Below are 23,594 nucleotides of genomic sequence, written 5' to 3' on the forward strand. Positions count from 1 at the left end.
AGTGAGTACACTTAATGCCAATGAACTGTTTTCTTAAAAATGATGGAAATGGTACATTTTATGTTGTGAATATTTTAGCACAATTAAAAGAAAAATAAATCTGAACTAAAGACTGGAATTTGGAAGACAGTTTTAGCTCCTTTGCATAGATCACTGTCAAAGGGCAAATGAAGAGACAGAACTCTCTACAAATCTCCAGAGGCAGAGCTAGGGCCTAAAAGCAGGGAAATCCAGGGTTGTTCCCAAATCACAAGCTGTGCCAAAAGGGGTACAGCCAAGACTCAACTCTACCAGGACAGACAAGATTCAGAACACACCCCCGTACTATTTGCAGCTCAATTAGTGAAACTTCTAACAAGTCACATAACACTGGACAAATAGGGTTATGACTTGCAAAAAGTTGTTTTATGCAGGAATGAAGACAGGAAGCTGACAATATGACCTCACAACTAGCTTTCAGGAGGACTACAGAAGGGAATCTAGGTTCTTTGTTAATCAAACTTTCAAACTCAAGAACTATCCTGTAAGTTCCATCTACTCTTAATACTAGCCAGGGAACTAACAATTTAAGCAACATATGTGAATATAATGTATTCTTAAAAATTAACTTTGGTGGATTTTGAAAGAAAAAATGAAGTAAATTTTGATTTAACCCCCTCAACCTCTTTCTTCTTTTTATAAGAATGGAATAAAAGAACTAGAAAAGAAAAGGTGGCCAAAAAAGTAGTCAATACTTGAATATAAATAAAATTTTACCTGACTATTGGAATCTCCAAATAGGATACACAAATGTGGTACCAACTTGCTGAGGACGAGTGGCTGAGCCCCAAAACTAAATATAATTTGGGGGAGAAAAAAAAAGAGAGAATTTGATTATAATCAAACAGTCAACAAAATATCCTTATACTTTCTTCTTGTTGTATCAGTAAGACAAATATGGTGGAGATCATGGGCACACATCATTAAAACTTGAAGGAAATGAGACACAGCAAAAACTAATACTAAACAATGTGAAATATGCAAACTTGAATAATCATGACTGACAATGAAAACTGTCAACACATGATCCAACAGATCAAAATATGCAACCAATGGCACTCTTAAACCTAGCAACCTATCAATCACTCAAGAAAATTTGAACTTTTGCATTAAGAGTGATTTTTTGAAGACTCTAGATCTCAAACAAATTTGCATTCCAATAAAATAAGTAAATCAAAGATCTTTATTTATGCTTATCAATATTTTGACGAGGTCATGGGTTGAAAGCAAATGACAAGAGAGCCAAAAATCACGAAAGTTGTGCAGACTGAATGCACTTACAAGCTCTAGATGGCAGAAAGGATCACAGAGGAGTAAAAGAAAATAAAATGAAAGCATAGTTAGAGAAAAGGAAGTAACACTACAGAAAAAATTGAAAGCTACTATATATTACCTATCTGTTGCATAGAATTTGAAAAAATAATCCAGAATGAGAACAAAAGCCCTAGTTTACAATTTCTTCAGACTGGAGTACAAAGCTCTGTGGCAACTATGCCGTCAGAGCTCTGCACACTGTTACCAGCTGCACTGTCACCAGCTGCACTGTCTTGTTACCTGGGGAAGTCTTGTTTGGTCTATGATTCTGGTAACCACCTGCACTGCTCTAGAAAGCCTAGGGACAATTGGCACAAGGTGAAAATGGCTATACTACCTGAAATACCACTGATTTAAAAACAATTTCAAACTGGCTCCAGAACAGAAGTAGATTCTAAGTTATAACAGCATATTTGTTACATGACTATCTATTTCCAGTGGCAACTATTAATACAGTAAAGAGGAAAAGAGAAACTCTTATCAATGACTAATAATTTTAAATTAACAATATGAAAGATACAAAATACACATAAAAATTAACAGATAAAGGTATCAAAACAAAAACTCATGCTAGATATCAATTAATAATTATTTAAAATTTAAAATTTGTTATTTTCACACAACATTGTAAATTGATTATTAAGTCAATAAAAAATGTTAAAAAAAATTTGTTATTTCCATAGCTTTCCTTGAGCTCTGTGAAATGGATTTTTTTTTTTGAAAAACGGAAAACATAAGGCAGTTTGTTTTCAGTAATCATGAAACTTACATGTTTAATGTTTCAATAAGACACAGACACACGCCTTCTCGAGATCGAAAATTCTTGTGCTTAAAACCAGAAGCCAACTGTTCCCAAATGTACTATTTGAAAGAGAAGTAAACATGTATAATAAAAAATTAAATTATTCATGTTATAATCTTTTATCTTTTCTCAGCCATACTATTGTACTACAACCTTACTAGTAACTAAATTTTCCCAGGGACTGTTCACTTCTCTACAAGTTTTTCTAAGACATATTTGCACTGCTCTTACCCATTTTTAAATATCTCAATCATATTTTTAGTTTATTTTATATCTTTCACTTTAGATTTCAATTATTCTCAGAAAAACTATGTCTAAAACCTAAAAACCTTAGAATTTTCAACAACACAGAATTTCTTCTAAACTTAGAAACCCTCAACAACAATGCCACCATTATAAGCCCAGTAGTACTGTAAGCATTTAAAGGTCCAATGTTGCCTAGCAACTAGTACAGACTATCACATGGATCACGCTTTTTCAACATTTTATAATTCAGATTCTTTTCCTTTTAACACTGGATCCAAATACAGAAACATATTTGGGCAAGTCATTCTATTGCTAGTCACTATATTTTTTTTGGAAAAAACACAGATAACCTACATAAATAAATAATCGAAAACAATTATATGGGTTTGTTATTTGAAGGAATGCAACTTTATCTTTCCAAATATATAGCCAATTGTCCCAATCCACCCTTTCTCCACATTTAGAAACATCACCCTTACCATTTACTAAATTCATGTACACACACACACACACACACACACACCGCTCCCCCACCTCTTTTGGGGCTTTATTCTCTCTGGGCTCTGTATTCAGTTCTACTAATATAATTCTCTCTGTCAAACTTTCTGGAAGGTAACTTGAAGTTTACAAAAAAATCAGTCTTAAAAGGTGAATATCCTGATTAGCAACATCTCTGGAACTCTGTTGCATACTTATATTTCTGTCCAAAGATACCCACAAAAGGTGCCCCTTAAAACGCTCATTGTAATAACAACATGTCAAAAACAAGTTAAAATTTGAACTGCTAAGTAACTGTCAAAGGACTCCCATCAAACTATAAATAAGGACTTAGTTCTAGGATATAAAATATCTGGGAAATAGCTCATTTTTACAATTCAATACTCTGGATTTTTTTAATAAAATGTAATATAATTTTAAGCTGTATTTTAAATAACACACAATATCATTGTGTATATTGTAAATTCTGATTTTTTTCACTCAACATGAGCTACTCTTTAAGTCTTTGTTTACAAGTCAATTTATTTTTGTCCCTCTTTTGAAACACCTCTGTAAGGACAATTTTTTTCTACTGTATTCAGAAAACACAGGTCACTGTCATATATGTCTTATATAATTAGTAACCACCTGTTAAAATAAAAATATTTCTCCCTGTCTCTGTAAAGACTGCAGAAATTCACGTAACATTTAGTAGTTTTCAAAATAAGTTTTCTCACTGAATACCATATAGTTTGCAGATAACAAAAACCAGAAAATCCTAACAAATAATATAATCAGTACATTATCAAATCACTTAAACCTAGGAGTTAGCTTTTATGAAAATGCATTAAGGAGTAGAAAATAAGAAAAAGAAAAGCAAAAAATGAAAAAGTTAGATATCGACATTTTATCTTAAATTTCAATTTCTTTAAAGCATTAGCAACAATTTATTGTTTAAAATTTCAGCTTTCATGTCCCTGGGGCTTTACTGACTTGCTGTGATTACCAATTATCTTTACTGTTATTTCATCATTAATTAGCAAAATCTAAATTTTAAAATGCAGGCCTACCATAGGTGGTGCTACTTGATCCATTAACTTCAATATCAGGGTCTGAGTTTCATCTCGAACCTTGTCTTTGGCATCTCCCATTCTGTCTATTAAAGCTACAATAACTAGAGAAAGGAAGGGGGAAGAGAATAATATTTAGAATTCATCTCCAGTATAACCTGTATTTTACAAAACTACAAATGGTAGTTATTTCCACAAATGAAAAGTTATGAAGTAAGCAAATTGTTTTAAGTTCTTTACTCATGAATCCAACAAAAAATAACTGAGAAGCAAGTTTCAAAAGAATACACACAGTATGACATTCACTTATAATAATGTTCAAGAAACAGGCAAAACTTAGTATTATTCTATTTAGAGACACGTATAAATGGTCAATCTCTACAGGCCAGCAAGGGAGTGATTATCCCTAAGGTCACAACAGTAGTTACCTCTGACAGAGGGTGGAAAGTGTCATCAGGAAATGCGGAGTTCTAGCTTTTTGATGGAGGCATAGGCAGTGTTAGTTTTATAATTATTCTTTAAATTGTACATGTTTGATATGGAAGACATATTATTCAACTGACAAAAACAAAAGCCTGGGTCCATGGGACTGAAGTCTTTCTCTACTCTGTCAAGACTTTGGCACTATTCCATGAAAGGAGACAGGTTATAGTCCTTTCTTGGAGAGTGTTCATTAAACAGGTTTCTGTAACTATAAATCAACAAAGCACCACAAAGAAATTACATCCTTTGAGGGTGGGAGGTGAAGGGTACAGGAAGGTGGGGCCAGAATTTGGAGGATACAGGTTCCCACAGGGCAAAAATATCTCATAGTCAAAATTATCTTTCTATAATTCCTTAAATTACCACTAGCACTTAGTGGGGTGTTACTATGTGTGTGATCACACAATTTAATCTTTTTGTCTTTATTTTCTCAACCCATGTCTGCAGCAGTACTCGCCTCAGAGACGACTGAAAGATAATACACGTAACAACTCAAAGAGTGAAGGACACTGGGCAAGCACCCAATGTGTCACCTACCACCCCCATAACTATCATCAGCCTGCATGCTTAAAAGCAAAGAAATTAACTTCTTTAGTTTTTCCTTTGGTATTACAGCTATAGTCTTCCCTTCCCTGAGGCAATGGAGGCTCAGGCCTACTTTAAACAAGGGAAGGAGGAAGAAATCAGATCAAGAAACGGTTTTTTGTCTAGTTTATAGACACATATAATTAAAGGTGTGTGTAATTTGATGCAAATGTATCCTACAGTATAACACTGTCTACTATATAACAACCAGAACTGATGTAATAATGATCAACAACATTTAAGGAAAGAAGAAACACATTCTTTTTGGAAGAAAATGCCAAAGAAGCCAATTATACAAAATGGAAAGTTTATCCAAAAATCTAAGCGTAATCAAGGAAATGATTGTATAAGAAAACAAAGTCCTTGCCATAAAAATCATAAGCCTAATCATGAGGCAACTGACGTATCTGTCAGCTGAAACAATATAAATACTTCTCATTTGCTTAGATGTATTGTTAACATTAGAGAAATTCACCTACATCTATAGCATTGGCTATTGGGGGATTCTGGTTTTGATAGCTTCTGAAAGGCAGAAGATAAACAGTAAACACTTGATAAATGTTAGATATTATTATGTATTAAGCAGTGAATTATTTCCTTTAATCCTCGTAACAATTCTATGAAATAGAGTAGGCCCATTTGATAGAGAAGGACCAGAGGGATTAAATACCTTGCCCAAGGTCACACAGAAAACAAGCGAAACCAGGATTTAAGTAATCTACACAATGTTAGGCATAACTACTTCCATTTACTTGCAATTGAGGTGTCTGGGTGTGTGTGTGGGTGTGCGTGCACGTATCCCAGGTAATAATAATGGGAAAAAAACTGATCTGTCATTCCTGAGAGGTGGATTTTAACTCCAAAAAGAAAACAAAAAGTCTGGCCCAAACAAGGGCTCACTTCAATATAAAAACTAAAGTGTATAAACCATAAACAACAACAATAACAACAAAAACCTTACACTACATAAACTTGGATTTACAGCTATTAAACAAAAAAATTCATATATTTTTTGCATCAGAATCCCTTTTTAACATATACATTCTTGGAGTCAAACAGAGTGAGATTTATTTCTAGCTCTACTAGAAATACATTAATTATATGATATAGTAAACTTCTTTAATTGCAAAGTTTCCTTGTCTGTGAAATGAGGGATCCAGACCAATACCTCACATGGCTAGTGAGAGAATGAAGTAAAACTGGTAAAAAGCACCTGCACCAAGTCCATAATAAACATGCAAAAGTGTTAGCACTATGCCCTAAAGATCTGTATATAATGACCACTGAATTATCATTCAGCATGATGAACATGCAATAGATAATCACTGGGAATCCGAATCAGAGTTTTCACTCTGTAGACTCTCAAAAAGAATTTGTTAAACAAATAAATACATCTCTCATAGCCTGGAATTTGGACAGTGAAACATGGAAGAGGTTGGAAGCAGAGCTGTTGGCATATTTTATTCTCTTAGCATTGCACAAGATGCAAACCATTTTAAAAGATGCAGGACTGATGACCAGGCACCTGGACTGTTCTGATACCCTTTCCGTAGTACCATTTTGGATTGAAACTATCTCTTCAAGATTTGTAAAATATGAGCTCCTTTATGGAATTCTGTTATCATAAAACCAGGATTGGTGATCAGTGTTAAATTTAAATTGTGTTTTTTGGGGGTTGAAAATGTAATTTTTCCATAGCACATATAGTCACAAAAGAAAATATTAATTTCTTATATTATAGAATTACGTTAATAGAGCCCATGTTCTTTTTGGTACTTTGTCTAAAACTGAACATGAATGTCAATTTTCTTAAAACCTCTCTTCACTTTTAATAAAAAAGATTAAAAAAATCTGTAATGATAGTTAATAACCTCAGTGTGCCAAAAGAAAATAATACCACTCACATCAAATTACATGTATCTAATGATACATTATCAAAAAAACCTTCAGCACATAACTTCATTCAATTCAATTCCTTCCTTTTACAGAAAGGCTCCAAAAATTGTCTGGCTAAGGTCTAGAAGTAAAATAAAAAAGCTAACTTTGGGATTCTGAGCCTGGTACTGCATCTCTTAAAAGCACACAGATACACTATAGCCTATCTCGTAGAGCTGCTGTACAAATAAGAAACAGCTATTTGAGGGTAATCCTTCATATATGTAAGGTAGATAAGCCCACTAAATGGGTAAAAAGTGCATATTCAATAAATGGTAGCAAAATTGTGAAATTTTCCTATTATATCACACTGACTCTCAAGTAATAAGTTCAAGTTTCACTGAGAACAATAATGAACACTCAGAGTTCAAAGAGAAAACAATACTAACAGCAAATGCAGACAGATAACCAGAAAGAAGAGGAGATTAAAAGATAAAAAACTACACATATAAGAATAGGCAGATATGTGGGAAACATGTATGAAAAACATTAACAGACAAAAGCAACTTAGTGTAATTTATTAAGTATTCACAGGTATAAGAATCATGGAGTAAAGAAAAAATTCAGTGTAGGATGAGAGTAACCTGAAAAGCTCCCAGATATTGAAATCAGAAGTAAATTGTTAAAAAGAGAAAGAAAGGAACATGGAGAAGGAGAGGATTTCAGGAAGAAGTAACAGCACAAAAGGGGCCTAAACAAGTTAAGCCAGAACTAATGAGAACGAGCAAGTTTCTGCTTAGCTAGAGTGGAGAGCGTTTACGGAGCATCATGAGTAAGTCAGGCTGCTGAGATGGAGAAGGCTCAGACGTGCTGAGAGGACCAAAGCACCAAGGACAGCAGAACAGAAGTAAGTTCTGAAAGCAGGACAGTCCTGGGAGGCAGCAAACTAGGGCTCTGGCCCTAACACTCCTACTGCCTCAACATGAGCAGTGAGTATGTCCATCAAACCCCACCTGTCCTCCTTGTATCTGAAGAGTAAGTGAGATATGTAATACCTAGAATTACTCTCCAGTCTAAAATACTGTCTGTAGCAACTAATAATAGAGTTACCACAGGGCAGAGGTCACAAAACAAACACCTACAGTCAGGGAGGTAACAGAAATGCCAAAAATGAACCAGGTATAAGAACTGCAGTATTCTAACCTCTGTGTGTTATAACCAAAATTCTCAGTTATGAGGAGACAAGAGGAGCTAGGAGGGACTCATGAATCGGAAAGCTCATGACCCAGACAAAAAGGAAGCTATGACACCGCTTCTGCCAATATTCACGTGTGGGAAGGCAAGATCAGGGTTGCCACATTGGCCAATTTTTCAAGACAAGCCACAAATATGAATTTTTATATAAAACTTCCCAAACACTGATTCAAAATACACAAGCATGTGACACAGGTTTGCAGAGCACAGTTTTCAACATCTATCGTAAGATTTTGAGCAGGAGACTGACAGTAAAAAAAAATCATCTTTTCAGAAGATATGCATACAAAGATTGAACTGGAACCAGGTACTGATTAAAAAGGAAATAATAAAGATGGAGAAGGTCATTGGGATATTTCTGCTGAAAGGATAGCTAGACAATAAAAATAAAAGAAGAAACTGGCAGAATTTGGTGGCATAACTGAACATGGAGAAAAAAGATGACTAAACAGAATTTGAACATAAGAGTGATGATACATTATGAGGCATTAACTTAATCTATAAAAGAAAATCACAAATATCTGAGGTTATCCTTAAATACATTTCTATATAGTAGGACAAATCCACTCACTAAAGCACTCCAAAGGGCACACGAAGGTCACTTAGGTTTAGAAAATAAGTCAACGCCAACTTTCTGCAATCTAACAACCATACAAAGAACATTACACCAGTGTATCATTCTGGGCTGCAAAAACACTGTTAAGTGCTGCTCAAAGTAGGGCCAGCAGCCCAGGACTGTAGTCTACAGTCTACAAATGATTTGTTGTAACGAAATTGTGAGTTTTTATAAAATAAGATTTGAAAACAATCTGACCAAAATAATGTTACATTTGTTAAATCTAACTGAAAAATTGGGCCTTGCATTTTTTAATTTCATTTTGCTCTGATTTATTTGTATTGTATTTTATGAAATATTGGTCTATAATAGACTAGCAATGAAAAAACTGGTCCTTCACTACAGATAGTCTGAAAAGTACTGCTGCAAATTATACTATAATTTATTAATATGTCACAAAAAAGTAAAAGAGATAGTAAAAAATTTAAAATACGAAGTAAAAATCTATTAGTATATTCAGCAAGTCTTTTGCTTTTGTTGGTTTTTTTTTTTTTTGTCTCAAAGGGAACATACTTACTCAAACAGGCTTAAAATCATTTATGTCTGGGCAAACTAAAATGCTAAGTAGCAGATCTCTGGGCTGCATTCATTTCCACAATTACAACTGCATTTACAGAAAACTAATTCTGTTAAATACTATGAGAAAAAAGTCAGTATGTCAAACTGTACAATAATTTTAAAATAAAGTTAACTTACCCATTGCTACATAGGACTTAAATCGTGTTGATAATCTGTCCACAAAGGCACTTAAAATTTCCAATCCCATTAATGACACCTACAGAGAGAAAGAAATTGTAATGAATACAGATTACTGAGGCATACTTTAATATCAGCATATAATTGTTGACATATAAAGATCTTCATACTACCAAATTTTTTTAAAAAATAGGGAGATTGAAGTATTCAGGGTGAACAGTGGTGAGGTTAGGGCACCCTATTCTCAAATGGTGCAATAATAATAATAAACATAATAGTGTGCAGATGCAGGAAGATAGTGATAGAGCTTATGTGGCAAAATATTAATACCTGGTAAGTTAGGTGAAGGGTACATAGAAGTTCACTGACTATACCTGAAGCTTTCCTATAATGCAGAAGTGCTTCTTAAATGAAGCTGTTAAGAAAATTAAAAGAGCATCTTTAATTATAGAGGCATTCCAGCTTCTGTCTAAGATGAAGAAATTGGAAAAAAAATCACTCCCACTGTAAACAAGAAAAAGCCAAATAATCTACAAAACCATAACTATTCTTGAAGCCATCAGGAAGCTAAAGTTGCAGAATAATCATCTAGCCTGAAAGCTTACGACAGACAAGGAGAGACGGGACATAAGCAGTAGGTCGCACATGGCAGAGGACAGAAAGAAGATAAATCCACAGTGGGTAAAAGAAATTCAGCTATGTTCAACTCATTGTTAATAAGCTGAGCATGGGCTAGCAAGAGAATACAGAATCCTGTTAGCTGCAGACACAAGGAGAGTTCATGCCCACTTGCAGGCTCTTTCTCTACAAACCTCTACTGGACATATAATCAAGACAGAGGACAGGGCAGGAGATTAGAGAAAGTCTCTGGTGGTTACAGGTCTCGGAAGAAGGGAGCAGCTGCTTCTGCAGGAAAAGCACAAACCTTTCCCATTTCCTCGTCCTACAAGAAACAAAAGTTTGAAGCTACTGAGGGAAAGACAAACTGTCACCTTCTAGGACACAGATAAAAACTCACAGCTATTAAGTAAAGAGAAAAAGGGAAAAAAGCCTTCTACCTCAGGAGTAGGGGCTGGGTTCTAATGATTATAGGTTTCCAGTTGAGAAGAGGCAGAATCTCTGATAGAGCCTCACCTTCAAGACGCAAGGACAGAGAGCTCCTAAGACTGAAGCTGGACCAGGAAAGCAGAACAGCCCCACTCCCCATAAATCAGCCAGCAGCAAGAACAGAGTCAGAAGCAACAGCAGTCCACCACCAGGGAAGGAGGAAATACAGAGAAACCCCTCTAGGAAGTGCAAGGAAAAAGAAGGCCTAAAGCATAGGGTGGAGCAGCAACACTGAGGACCCAACAATTCCACTGCTAGGTATATACCCAAAGGAATTAAAGCAGGACGCAAACAGACGCTTGTGTGCCAATGTTCATTACACATCATTCATTAGAGCCCAAAGGTGGAAAGCTCAAATGTCCATCAACTGTTGAATGAATTAAAAAAAAATGTAGTACATATGCAACCAATCCCATATTATTTGGCCATAAATAGTAATGACTGACACATGCTAAAACATGGATGTACCTTGAAAACACTGTAAGTGAAAAAGGCAGTCACAAATGGCCACACGTTGTGTGATTCAACTTATACGAAGTGTCCATAATAAGTAAATCCACAGAGACAGGAAGGAGATTAGTGGTTGCTTAGGACTAGTGGATGTGGAGGGGTAGGGAGATAACAGCTAAAGGACACAGGGTTCTTTGTGAAGTGATGAAAATGTTCTAAAACTATGCTGATGGCTGTGCATACGTACAAATATCCTAAAAATCAATGAGCTGTTCACTTCAAATGAGTGAGCTGTATAATATGTGAATTATGTCAATAAAACTATTAAAAACATAACAAAGTGCACAGACACCCTCACACACATGAAATTTAATAGATGATAAAAACAGTATCTCAAATCAGCAGGAAAAACATGTACTCTTAGTAAGATCTCACTTAGGAATCTATCCCTAAGATATACCTGCAAAATTATGAGAAAACAAAGATTATTCATTGCAAGAGACCAGAAACTACCCAAACATTCACCAGTATGGGGCAGATTCAAATATTTATGGTACAGCTACACTACAGAGTACTGACACTAAAAATCAAAATGAGGGCTACCTAACTTCTGCTATGTAATGATATTCAAAATATATTAAGTGAAAAAAGCAAGTTGGAGAAATGTATGTGTATATATAAAAAGGGGACTACAAGTATAGTTACAAGTAACAATGGAAAGATAATCAGAAAAAAAAATTAATGGTTGGGAATAGACTATAAGGAAAAGAGAAAGAAACCAGACTATTTTGAATACACCATCTTTGTAGCAATAATTAATCTCACTGAAAATGAAATAAAATAAGCGAACCTAATTCTATACCCAATTCGTAGAATAACACAGAAGACTATTTCAAGTGATTTTAAAATACAGCAATTTGACTCTGGTGGGATATACCCTGAGGACAAAAACAAAACTCTGTGAAAAAGAAACTGTCAATGTTTCTAGAAATTTTGTTGATAGAGGTACATATAGATGGAAAATATATAGTAGTAAAAATTGCAGTCCTGAATCTGTATTAGAGTATCAGTATGAACTCATGTTCTATTTTTCTTTAAAATTAAATGAAGCCTAACCCTATCATTGATAAAAATCCAGAAACAATGATCAAATGAGTAACAATACGTTCCATTAGCACCCAGACCATAGTTTCCACAAACCATTTCCCTCTAAGAGGAACCAGAACTTCTTGGAGAAGTGGCTGATTCCAAGGCAGGAGTAGGAAGTATGGTCTCTCATGATGCCAGATAGCAAAAAGATACTATCAAAGATTATTAGGGTCATGTGATAGGACGGTTTGGATATTAATAAGGATAATAACTATTGTCTTGAAATGCACTAAATATATTTAAAAGAGTTCATAATGATAACAAAAACTATCTGGCTAATACTGGAGAATGCTAGTTATTTTTACCTATTTTGGCAATTAGTAAATGAAGAGTCATAAACTATACCTGACTCTCTATATAAACTATACCACTAGGTAACCAAATAGTAGTAAATGGGGGAAGTTTCTCTAAAAAAGTATTCCAGCTAATGTATGAATGACATAATTAGAATATCATTCTGCAAACCCTAATGAATTAAGAGATCCGAACACTGGACATTAATGTCTGATAACACCATGAAGAGACTCTCGGACCTCATGCGCCTTCCTAATGTCACATGCCAGCTGGTGGAAGAAGAGTATTACTTATGTAGTCTTCCATCATCTTACCGGAAATACAGAGGGAACAAACATCACAGGAATGAAATTAGCAAAATTCAGACTTTGGGAAACTCTACCACAAGTAAAATACAAGGCTTTCAAAAAACAGACACTGAGGGAGAAACAGATTAAGAGTCTTAATAAATACGGTAGCCGAGGTAAGAATAATGGCCTCCCAAAGGTGTTCATGTCCTAACCCCCAGAATCTGTGAGTATGTTACCTACATGGCAAAAAACAACTTCAAAGATGTGGGTAAGAATCTTAAGGTGGGGAAATCACCCTGAGATTATCCTGGGCCCGAAAGCCCTTATAAGAGAGAAGCCAGACAGTCAGTCAGAGTCCAAGATGTGATGACAGAACAGTGGTCAGAAAGATCTGAAGATGCTATATTGCTGGCTTTGAAGGCAGAAGAAAAGCCCAAAGGCAAGAAATGTAGGCAGCTTCTACAAGCTGGAAAATTCTCTAATGTCTCCAGAAGAAATACAATCCTGTTGAAACCTTGATTTTATTTCAATAAAACCCACTGTGGACTTCTGACCTCCAGAACTGTAAGAAAATAAATGTGTGTTGTTTTAAGATACTAAGTGTGTGGTAAATTGTTCTTCTTTTTTCCTACCTTAAGTGTGTGGTAAATTGTTAAAGCACCAATAGGAAACTAATACACTAATGAATCACAATGTGTGACTCTCATTTGGATCCTGATTTTTCTTAAAATAACTAATTTTAAAATGTGTATGACATTTTTAGAAACTGGAAATTTGAACCCTGGATACTTGATAGCAAGGGATTTTTTTTTAATGTATAATATTACGGAGATTATACTAACTTTTTTCTAAAGAGCACTTATCTTGAGACACTAACTAGAAAGACTTACAAATGAAACAATGTACCTGTGATTTGTGACAAATTCAATATTATAAAGATATTAAGTCTTCCCCTCAAAAGATGATATTCAATGTAATTCGAATAAGAAATCACAATTTTTTGGTGCAACTTGACTAGCTGATTCTGAAATTCACATGGGATAGTAAATAAAGACCCAGTGATAGCCAGCACACTCCCAAGGAATCTCATGGGTGAATGTGACAAACTAAATACCAAGATTTAGCATGCAGCTACAAACAACTTTCCTGAATTTCCATGTGGACATCTTTTGGTTTAGCCTGTATCATGGCTAAGAATTCTTTAAAGAGAATATTAAAACCCTCAAAAAAGAAGAAAAAACAACTAGAGCAATATTCCAATTTTCTCCTCACCACTTCCTTAGGAACTCAAATGCCTCCATTCAGATCCTTTGAAATAAAAAAGCAAAAATAATGTACTTATATAATATAAAATATTATATATAATATAAAATATATTAAAATTATAAAATATAAAAGGAAAAATAACACTTTCTAACAGGTAGAAAAACAGAAACTCTAAAAAGCAAATTCTGAGCTAACACTAAGCTTAAATTTTAGGGTATTTTTAAGTTATAAGACTGAAATTTTCAAAAATGTACAAAATGTTATTAATCCTGAGAAGTCCCAGAAACTTTAGGGTCATTTTCGCGTTCTCTTTTTTTCTCTCTCTCCCTTTTTACCTCTGAATCACAAGTCCTTGAACATATCTGAGTAATCTGATGTCAGTAAACTCACATGCAAGTTGTCATCTTGGTTACAGAGTTTTAATTCAATATAATATTTAATCTTCCAAATGGTTAAAATCAGAAATGTTGTCGATCAACAACAAAGCTAAGCAACTGCATGAGATAGTAATGACCACTTCCAATTTGAGAATCACAACCAACCCGCACACCTATGATCAATAATCTTCCACAAAGGAAGCAAGAATATATAATGGAGAAAGACAGCCTCTTTGGCAAGTGGTTTTGGGGCAACCTTGTGTAAATCAATGAAGTTAGAACATTCCCTCACACCATACACAAAAATAAATTCAAAATGGCTTCAAGACTAAACATAAGACAAGATATTATAAACCTCCAAGAAGAAAACAGGTAAAACATTCTTCGGCATAAATCTTAGCCATGTTCTTCTAGGACAGTCAACCCAGGCAATAAAAATAAAAGCAAAAACAAATAAATGGGACCTAATTAAACTTAGAAGCTTTTGCACAGCAAAGGAAATCATAAACAAATGAAATATGGACTGGGAGAAAATATTTGCAAATAATGCGACTGACAAGGGCTTAATTTCCAGAACATACAAACAGCTCATACAACTCAAAAACAAAAAAGCAAACCCAATCCAAAAATGGGCAGGAGACTTAACTCCAGCGAAGACCTACAAATGGCCAAAAGGCACATGAAAAAATGCTCAATATCCTAATTATCAGAGAAATGCAAATCAAAACTACAATGAGGTATCACCTCACACTGATCAGAAAGGCCATCATTAAAAAGTCCACAAACAATAAATGCTGAAGGTGTGGAGAAAAGGGAACCCTCCTACACTGCCGGTAGGAATGCAGTTTGGTGCAGCCATTATGGAAAATAGTAAAGAGATTCCTTAAAAAAAAAACTGCAAATAGACTTACCCTATGATCCAGCAACCCTACTCCTAGGCATATATCCAGAGGAAAACTATAATTTGAAAAGATACGTGCACCCCAATGTTCATAGCAGCACCATTTACAACAGCCAAGATATGCAAGGAATGTCCATCGACAGATGACTGGATAAATTAGTTGTGGTATATACATAACTGAATACTACCCAGCCATAAAAAAGAATAAAATAATGCCATATGCTGCAACATGGATGGGCACGGAGACTGTCATACTAAGTCAAGTAGGCCAGGCAGAGAGAGAGAGAAATATCTCATGATATCACTTATATGTGGAATCTTAAAAAAAAAAAAAAAGGACACAAATGAACTTAACTGCAGAACAAAAACAGACTCAAAGACATAGAAAATAAAATTATGGTTACGGGGGGGTGGGGAGGTGGGGGGATAATTGGGAGTTCGGGATTTGCAGATACTAACTATTATATATAAAACAGATAAACAATAAGGTCTTACTGTGTAACACAGGGCACTATATTCAACATCTTATAATAGCCTATAATGAAAAAATACCTGAAAAGGAATATCTATCTATACATGTATAACTGAATCACTTTGCTGTACACCAGAAATTAATACAACATTGTAAACTAACTATACTTCAATTAAAAAAAAAAAAAAGAATCACAACTAGGAACTTTCCATGTAAAAGTCAGAAAGCCTGACAAGTTTTCGAGATGTAGGAAGGACATAAGCTTAATTCACAGTCAAGGACTTTTTCCATCATAGGTGGAACTGAAAAAAAGACAAGTATTATTGATAGTAAGCATACTCTGGTAATGTTTCTCTCGTTAGGAAATACTGTAAGTTGACAGGACCTTTTTTCTCTAAATATTAACTCAGCATCTAAGAAAATGGGTAGAAGAATGGGATAAAATAATTGACAAGTGGACATATATGCACAGACCAAATGAGTAAAACACGATGGCTTACAAATTTTGAAAACCTGAAGAGAAATACCAGATTACTTTCATATAAATATATAAATAAAAGTATTTCCCTCAATAAAGGAGGGAAACAAACAACTTAAAGATACTGATTAACTCTAGGTAGAACGAGGGGAACTAGACAGGAAATATAATCCAGTATTTCCACTTCTAGACACATACCAAGAACAATTATTCTCACTGGAGACAACTCTTCCCTGGAGCTGTGCAGCCCAAGGGTATGTGGCCATTCATGTAAATAAAAACTGTATTTGAAGTTATCAGGGCCTAGAACTTAACCTGTGTGGGTATGTGTGCATGATTTTAGTGTATGAGTTTCTCCAAGAACGCAGCAGCAGGTAAATCAAGGGACAAGTGTGTTTTCACTTACTGACTCAACAAATTACTCAGAGCCTCCCATGAGATAAACGCTGGAAGACGGGTACATACAGTAATGGGCATCTTAAGAAATTCCAATTCCTTCCATTTTTACAGTGAGGTAGACAGTAAGGCCATCAGCTGACACTGATGATGGAAGAAGAGCTACTGATAGGGCTGAGAGGAGAGGAAGAGATGTGGAATAGTTGTCTAAGTGAAAGAACGAATCAAGTAAGAAAAGACAGGATGGCTGCCAGGCACCATTAAGAACCCACGTGAAGGTCAGAAATTTGAAATCAAATCAATTGGCAGTTTTGTATTTTTCTCCATCCACCTTCTGTTGCACTGGTGCAGGTGTAAGGTAGGTAGAATTGGATTCTCAGGACTGCACTTTATCAAAGGAGAATCACAAAATGAAAGTGAGGAGGGAGAAGAGAATTGAAAACAAATGTAAAGGTGTGACTGACCAGGATATTTAAACTTCGACAAGAGGGAGAATGAGACAGTTAAAAGTTAAATGGACTAGGAAGTCACATGGGGTGGTCAAACCCTTTAAAGGGCTGTGCTCAAAGAAATAAGGTTCAGAATTTAAAAGATTTCTAGAATATCACAATCACCAACAGTAATGCCACTTGCGAAGTCTGAATCCCAGCAACCACACACCTGTAGTGGTCTGAACTGGCAGTGGTAGCAATTACAGCAATATGTACTGGTGCAGCCATCTGACTACCAGTATGTCTCCTTGGGCAGTCAGGCTGGCACATTTACATACTGAAATATATTTCACCTCATTATAAATTATGTGTAATTTTCCTTTATAGTACAGTTAGGAGATTACTGGGATTTTAAGAAATGATGTATATTGAGTATTGGCTGTAAATTTTATTTCAGGATTGTAAAGGGAGCATTACAAGAGGGCACTGAATCTGACAGGGTTCAGAATCACTACCTTAGAGAAACTCTCATGCACATACACAAAGTGACAACATAAAAGGACAATGTGAATAGTAAAAAGTTAACAACAACCTGGATGTTCACCCTACATGGCAGGTAAAAGGAAGAGACAAGATCCATATATACAGATAGATTTCACTATTTTTTAAGCAAACTAAAAAATAACGTATTTTAAGAAAGTGATGGTTTACAAGAAATACAATCAAGGTGACACTCATTGGAAAGTATCGTCTTTTAAATGGCATATGGGCTGTGGTTTTGGATTCCAAGAAAAGACTTGAAACTTAGGACATGACTTAGCCCTGCACTACACAGTTGTAAATGCTTTTTATCTTTTTCCCCGCTTTTAGAGTCAACTTATGTTATAGTTGCAGATAGACAAAATAAAAAAGTGAAAGTAGAACTGATAAACGACAGGATATTGAAGAGGTTTACGGAAAGTACAGAAAAGGAAAGGAGTAAAACCCTAATCTCCCTAGGTTCAAGTACTCCACCAATTTACCAGGTCTATGACCGAAGGCAAGATTACTTACCTCCTCTTTTCTACAAAATGAGGAAACAGTACTGACTTTCTAAGGCCATCCTAAAGGTTAAACCAAGACAACGGAAATAAAGCACTTGAGACAATGCTTGACAGTCACTAAGGACTCTTTAAATGGTATCATATTTAACTTCATTTTATAAGAGACATTTTATTATTATAATGTCATTCTAAAATCTGGGGACTTCTGAAATCACAGGTCTGTCCTTAGCAAAAGTCAAATGCCAGACCATATATCACACACATACACACACACACACACACACACACCCCTATTCCCACATTTTTTCTTCATTTATGATTTCTCCACTGAGCTGAAGACTCATCTCAAATTGGATGTTAAACAACCTTCTCAGACCTAACTTTTTACTTCCTTCACCCAAATGTTTTCGCAGTCTTCCCCATTTCAGTAAATAGTACCCTCTATTGGTGCCCAAGCTATGCAATCATCCTTAATTCCTCTCTTAATTCTCATATTCAAAGCAAGAGGAGGAGCTGCTGGCACTATCACCAAATCATAACCCAAATCTTCCACATCTCAGGACAGCCAGTGCTACCAAACCAGCCTTAACCACCATCATCTCCCTGCTTCTTCTGCTCATTTACTGTTCACTCCCCACAAAGCAGCCATCCCTCTACATAAAACCCTCCACCCATTTAGAATAAAATCCTATAAAGCTCTTTCTACCTGCCTCCTCAACTTCATCTTTCTTAATACCTCACTCACTTGAAAACTCAGCCATGCTGTCCTTGCTGTTCCTCAACAGAACTAGGGTCTCTGCACTGGCAGCTTCCTCGCCTAAAGGCCTTCTTCACTCCAGTATTTTCTTCCTGTCTGTACTCAAATTTCACCTCACTTCTTTACTTCCAAAATAGTCTCATCTTACCATCATTCTTTGACATCAGTTGATTTATAAGCACTTGTTACATGAAATTATCTAATTTGTATAACCATCTGCCTTCCTCTTTCTAATTCGATCTCCGTGACAGCAGGGATCTCACTCTTTCCTCCTTTAAATCACTCTCTCATTGAGGTCTGAGGACTATATAAAATTCCAACATCTGCATCCGGCCCAATGCTCCTATTCCCTTCACGGCTTTTCTCTAAAGCATTTATCACATCTAACAAACTATAATTTTAGGTATTTTGTTTATTCCTCTGCCCCCACGAGAATCTACGCACACAAAAGCAAGGACTTCTGTCTTTTTTTCAGTATTGTATCCTAAGTACCCAGAAAAGTGCCTGCACATGGTAGGTCCTCCATTAATACCTAAATGAAGCTGAATGAACCTTTCTTGCCTTGTTCACAGATGGGTCCTCAGTATCTAGAATATCCAGCATATAAGATCACTCAAATTCACTGAAGCAATGATTGCTATTAAGACAAATTCTGAAGTACTATCAAATTCAAAGAAAAGTTGTATTTTGTTCAGCATAATTTGAAATTTAAGTTCATTTCTACTTGTGTGTATGTCCAAAAAATTCTATGATGCCCTTTTTTCAAAAGATTTAAATGTTTCACTGAATCTTGAGTAAAAAATGATGAGCTAGGTTGGTAACTTAGTTTATAAATCCCAAATAACAAATGAATTAAAATGCTCTCTCCTTAACAATGTCAGAAAAAGCTTTTATACTATAGAACTTAGTAGAAAGGAGAGAACTAATGATTTACAAAGAGAGATCAGAACTGATGAATTAATGTGCTTGAGTAGGCAGGTGGGTACAGGATATGCATGTCCGCAACACACATGTGGAGGGACTGGTATAACTGAGAAAGACAGATAATTCATTCACTGTAAACATAATTCAGAGAAAACATAATTACATGGGCATAGCTACAAGGAAGGATGCAGATGAAGTCGTGGGTGCCCGAGGCAGTTTTCTGATTGGTGAAACTGTCTCAGGCTACAGGGGTATCTACGAGGAGCATGGAGAGAATGTGTAGTAAAGAGATAAGAACTTGGGTCAGACCCCTGATGGATTCTAACTCTTAAGAGCTAGATAAAGGAAAAACATAGCACCGAGTGGAAGTAGTGCTTAGAGACGTAAAAGATAAAATGGGATATGGCAGTATCACAGATGCCAAGAATATGTTTCAAGAGATGGACTGCTCAGCGGTCATTTACTGATGGTACACCTGAGTGAAACGGCCCAAAGCCAGTTCAACCAAAGCCAGCACAGAGGTTGGCACATCAAAGTTCACTTAGGAAGGGGAGCAAGTATTAACAAAGAGCTGATTTTCTACAACAGCCTATCTTGAAACATAAAATCAACTACCTTGAGCATGTATGCCCTTTTTACAGTGTAAGTAAATTTAGCTTGTTTCTGTACTGCACAGGGAACTATGTTCAATATCTTGAAAATATGAAAATGAATATATGTATGCATATGCACGACTGGGACATTGTACTGTACACCAGAGACTGACATTGTAATTGACTAGTTCAATTAAAAAAAAAATTAGCTTGCGTCTTCCAAAGAAATAAAACTAATCTCCCAGAGCAATGATATATTCTTAAGTATTAATTTTTCCCGAGGTTTTTAGAAATAATAGAGACAATATATGATGAAACATTGAGTTGGTTAACTCTCAAACTTTTTATTACCTTTGTAGAAGTCAAATCCTTCCAAAACTCATGAAAGTTTCACCATTAAGTCTGCATAATAATTCCAGAGTTTGCCTTTCTTCTCTATAATGATAATGCTTTCAGAATACAGCCTATTCTTTGGGCTGGAAGTATATATTACTAAGAAGAATCACTTCATCCACGGGAGATTTGGGCCAGCATTTTAAAGCAACACTGCCACCAGAAGACTAGAAAAAAAGTTACTGCTAAAAACTACAGCACAGGCTAATTACTGAATATACCTGGTCTCCCAACGTGGCTACATTACAGCCTGCCTACTACTGGCTCTTAAGAACATTCCTTCTTGTACCTCATGTTTTTTTTTTTTTCTTTTCAGCATCAGCTCACCTGCTACAGCACGGTTTCAAATCCGAGTCAGTCAACTGCGGCAAAACAAAGCGACAGAGAGCACTCGACTGCTTTCCGCCGACAATAAACAAAAAGCAGATAAATAATGCCAGGGGGTCAGCATCTTTTCATTAGATTCAACGGTAAATTTAACCAGGCACCTTGTTAAGCTCTAAAGATGACTTAGAGACGAAAAGCACAACCTTCCAGATACAAAAAAAATTATATAAGAAAAAAGGTGCGATTAAGTAGGATAAAAACGATTAATTAAGGATTAACTTGACAGCCCTTCTCAATTTAAAATCCGTATCTTAATGTCCTATGTCTTGGTCTGGGTAGTGTTTACATAGGTACGTACAAATGTAAAACTTCTCCGAGGCTTTTACATACGTAAATTATCCCTGATTTTTAAAATAAGTGATGAAACATTAGATCCTAGTGCCTAAGAACGGTTTCAGGGAATCGCTGAATTTGTCATTGTTCACAACTGCGGAAAAAGTTGGTCGTGGTGGGAAATCGGTCTCCGGCTCGCGGTCGCCAATGGGTGCGCGTCCGGGGACCCCGAGTCCATGGGGCGGTTCCGAAGCGCCTCCCCCCAACCCAGGGGCTCGCCTGAGCGGACGCGCACGTCGGTCATTAAAGGGCTGGCCGGGGAGGGCGTGCCTGGCCTGGCGCGCCGCCGCCGCTTACCCGGTAGTTGCTCGAGCCCACCCAGCCGGTGAGAGCATCCACCGTCTTGCCCAGACGGCCCATGTCGTCCTCCAGGTCTGGGATGGCGCCGGGGGTGCTGAGGTAGAGCAGCAACTCCTGGCCGACCTGCAGGCGGCCGCCGACGTCCTTCTGCTGCACCTGGGCGCTGAAGTACTCCATGCTGCGGGGCTCCATGGCCGCGGCCGCCCGCCCGCCCGCCCGCCCGTGAGGGGCCAACTTTCGCCGAGCGCCGCCCAGCCGCCAGCGAGGGTCCCCGCGGGAACGGGCCGAACGCGCTCGGTCCGGCGGAGACGCGGTTTGCGGGGCGCGGCGGGCGGCGGGAGCAGCGCCAGGCGCCGAGCGGCCCCCAAACTACTCAAACTCGGCGCCCCCCGCGCCCCAGCCCGCTTCAGAGGCCGCGGCCGCCGGCGACGTCAGCACGCGCGTGACGTCAGCGCGACGCCGACGAGCGACTAGCCGTCCTGACTCCGGCTTCGCGGCGGCGGCAGCGGCGCCGACCGCTGGGGGCAGTGGGACTTCTTGGGGGGAATCTCGGGTCAGACCCCGGGGAAGCCAATAGCTCTCTGCCACCTGCCGTCGCAGCACCCTGCCCTCGCCCTGTAAAAATCTAGATCACTTCCCAGTTTTCCTTCCCTCGAAACCAATACTCGGGAAAGTTTCTAGTACTTAGAATCCCCTGCCCCCTCTTTTTTTGTTTGTGTTTTTAAACTTTGTATATACACTTCCTCGTTAAAAAAAAACATGACCCCTGCTCCCAGAAACCACCACTGGTTGGGTCACTATGTGATGCTTTTTTTTTTTTTAATCCTAAGGTTTAATTTACATAAAGTAAAATGCACAGATTTTAAGTGTACAGTTCCATGCATTTTGGCAATTGTATTCACCAGTGTGAATAACCACCATCCTAAAGAAGATATAGCATATTTCCATCACTCTAGGAAGTTTCAGGAACTTCCAGGCAGTAACCACTGCCTCCCCAGGCAATTCTAATCTGATTTTTGTCACTGCAGCAGAGTTCTCCCTGTTCTTTAACGCCACATAACTTCATACAGTGCGTGCTCTTTTTGAGTGGGTCTTCTTTCTCTCTTTAGCATAATGTTTTGAGATTCAGCCAGCGCTGTTGGTGTGTCATTAATCCCTTTTTATTGCTGAATAGTATTCCACATATGGAAGTACCACAACTCTTGACCCACTCACTTGTTTATAGACGTTTGTGTTGTTTCGTTTTTTAGTTTTCCAGCTGTAACCAGATGTAACTGATAGTGTGTAAGTCATTGTACAGAGACAGGGTTTCATTTCTCCTGAGTAAATACCAAGGACTGGAATTGCTAGGTCCTACAATAAGGTGTATGTTTAACTTTACTGCTAAACTGTTTTCCATATTGCACTCCCAGCAACAGTACTCCAAAGTTCCAGTTGCTCCATATCCTCCACAATATTGAGTATGGTTGGAGTAATTAGTTTTAGCCATTTTAGTGGGTTAAACTGGTCTATAATATATGCTAAATGCACAGTGTATTTATCTTCCCGCCAATTATTTCCAGCCACAGTTTACTAATTATTTGTGTAATACCTGTCTCCTCTACTACACAGAAAGCTCCAAGATCATTTGTGTTTTCCCTAGGATGGTGCTTGGCAAATAATGGGCAATCTGTTTAAGTTGAACAAGTGAATGAATTCAATCAAAATTGACATTTGAAATGTTCACAATAACAAAATAATAGCAATAATAATAATAATAATAATAATAATAATAATAATAATAATACGCTCTCCAA

At 36.8% G+C, this 23,594-nt stretch overlaps 1 protein-coding gene across 5 annotated transcripts in view; it reads right to left on the minus strand.

Annotated features, from left to right (window-relative positions):
- Positions 1–22,242, minus strand: part of CLASP2 (cytoplasmic linker associated protein 2) — a 153,420-nt gene extending 131,178 nt beyond the window's left edge. For 3 of the 5 annotated variants that reach the window (XM_031686892.2, XM_031686884.2, XM_031686891.2), the window contains exons 1-5: positions 21,796–22,242; positions 9,458–9,536; positions 3,949–4,052; positions 2,123–2,214; positions 757–832 (exon numbers count right to left, since the gene is read on the minus strand). In XM_031686892.2, the coding sequence (XP_031542752.1) occupies positions 757–832; positions 2,123–2,214; positions 3,949–4,052; positions 9,458–9,536; positions 21,796–21,990 (546 nt within the window). In that variant the 5' untranslated portion in view covers positions 21,991–22,242. The remainder of the gene's footprint in view (positions 1–756; positions 833–2,122; positions 2,215–3,948; positions 4,053–9,457; positions 9,537–21,795) is intronic. The other 2 variants (XM_072940956.1, XM_072940955.1) reach the window with 1 other exon arrangement.
- Between the last annotated feature and the right edge of the window lie 1,352 nt (positions 22,243–23,594).

The sequence above is a fragment of the Vicugna pacos genome, chromosome 17 (assembly GCF_048564905.1).
Source record: "Vicugna pacos chromosome 17, VicPac4, whole genome shotgun sequence".
NCBI lineage: Eukaryota > Metazoa > Chordata > Mammalia > Artiodactyla > Camelidae > Vicugna > Vicugna pacos.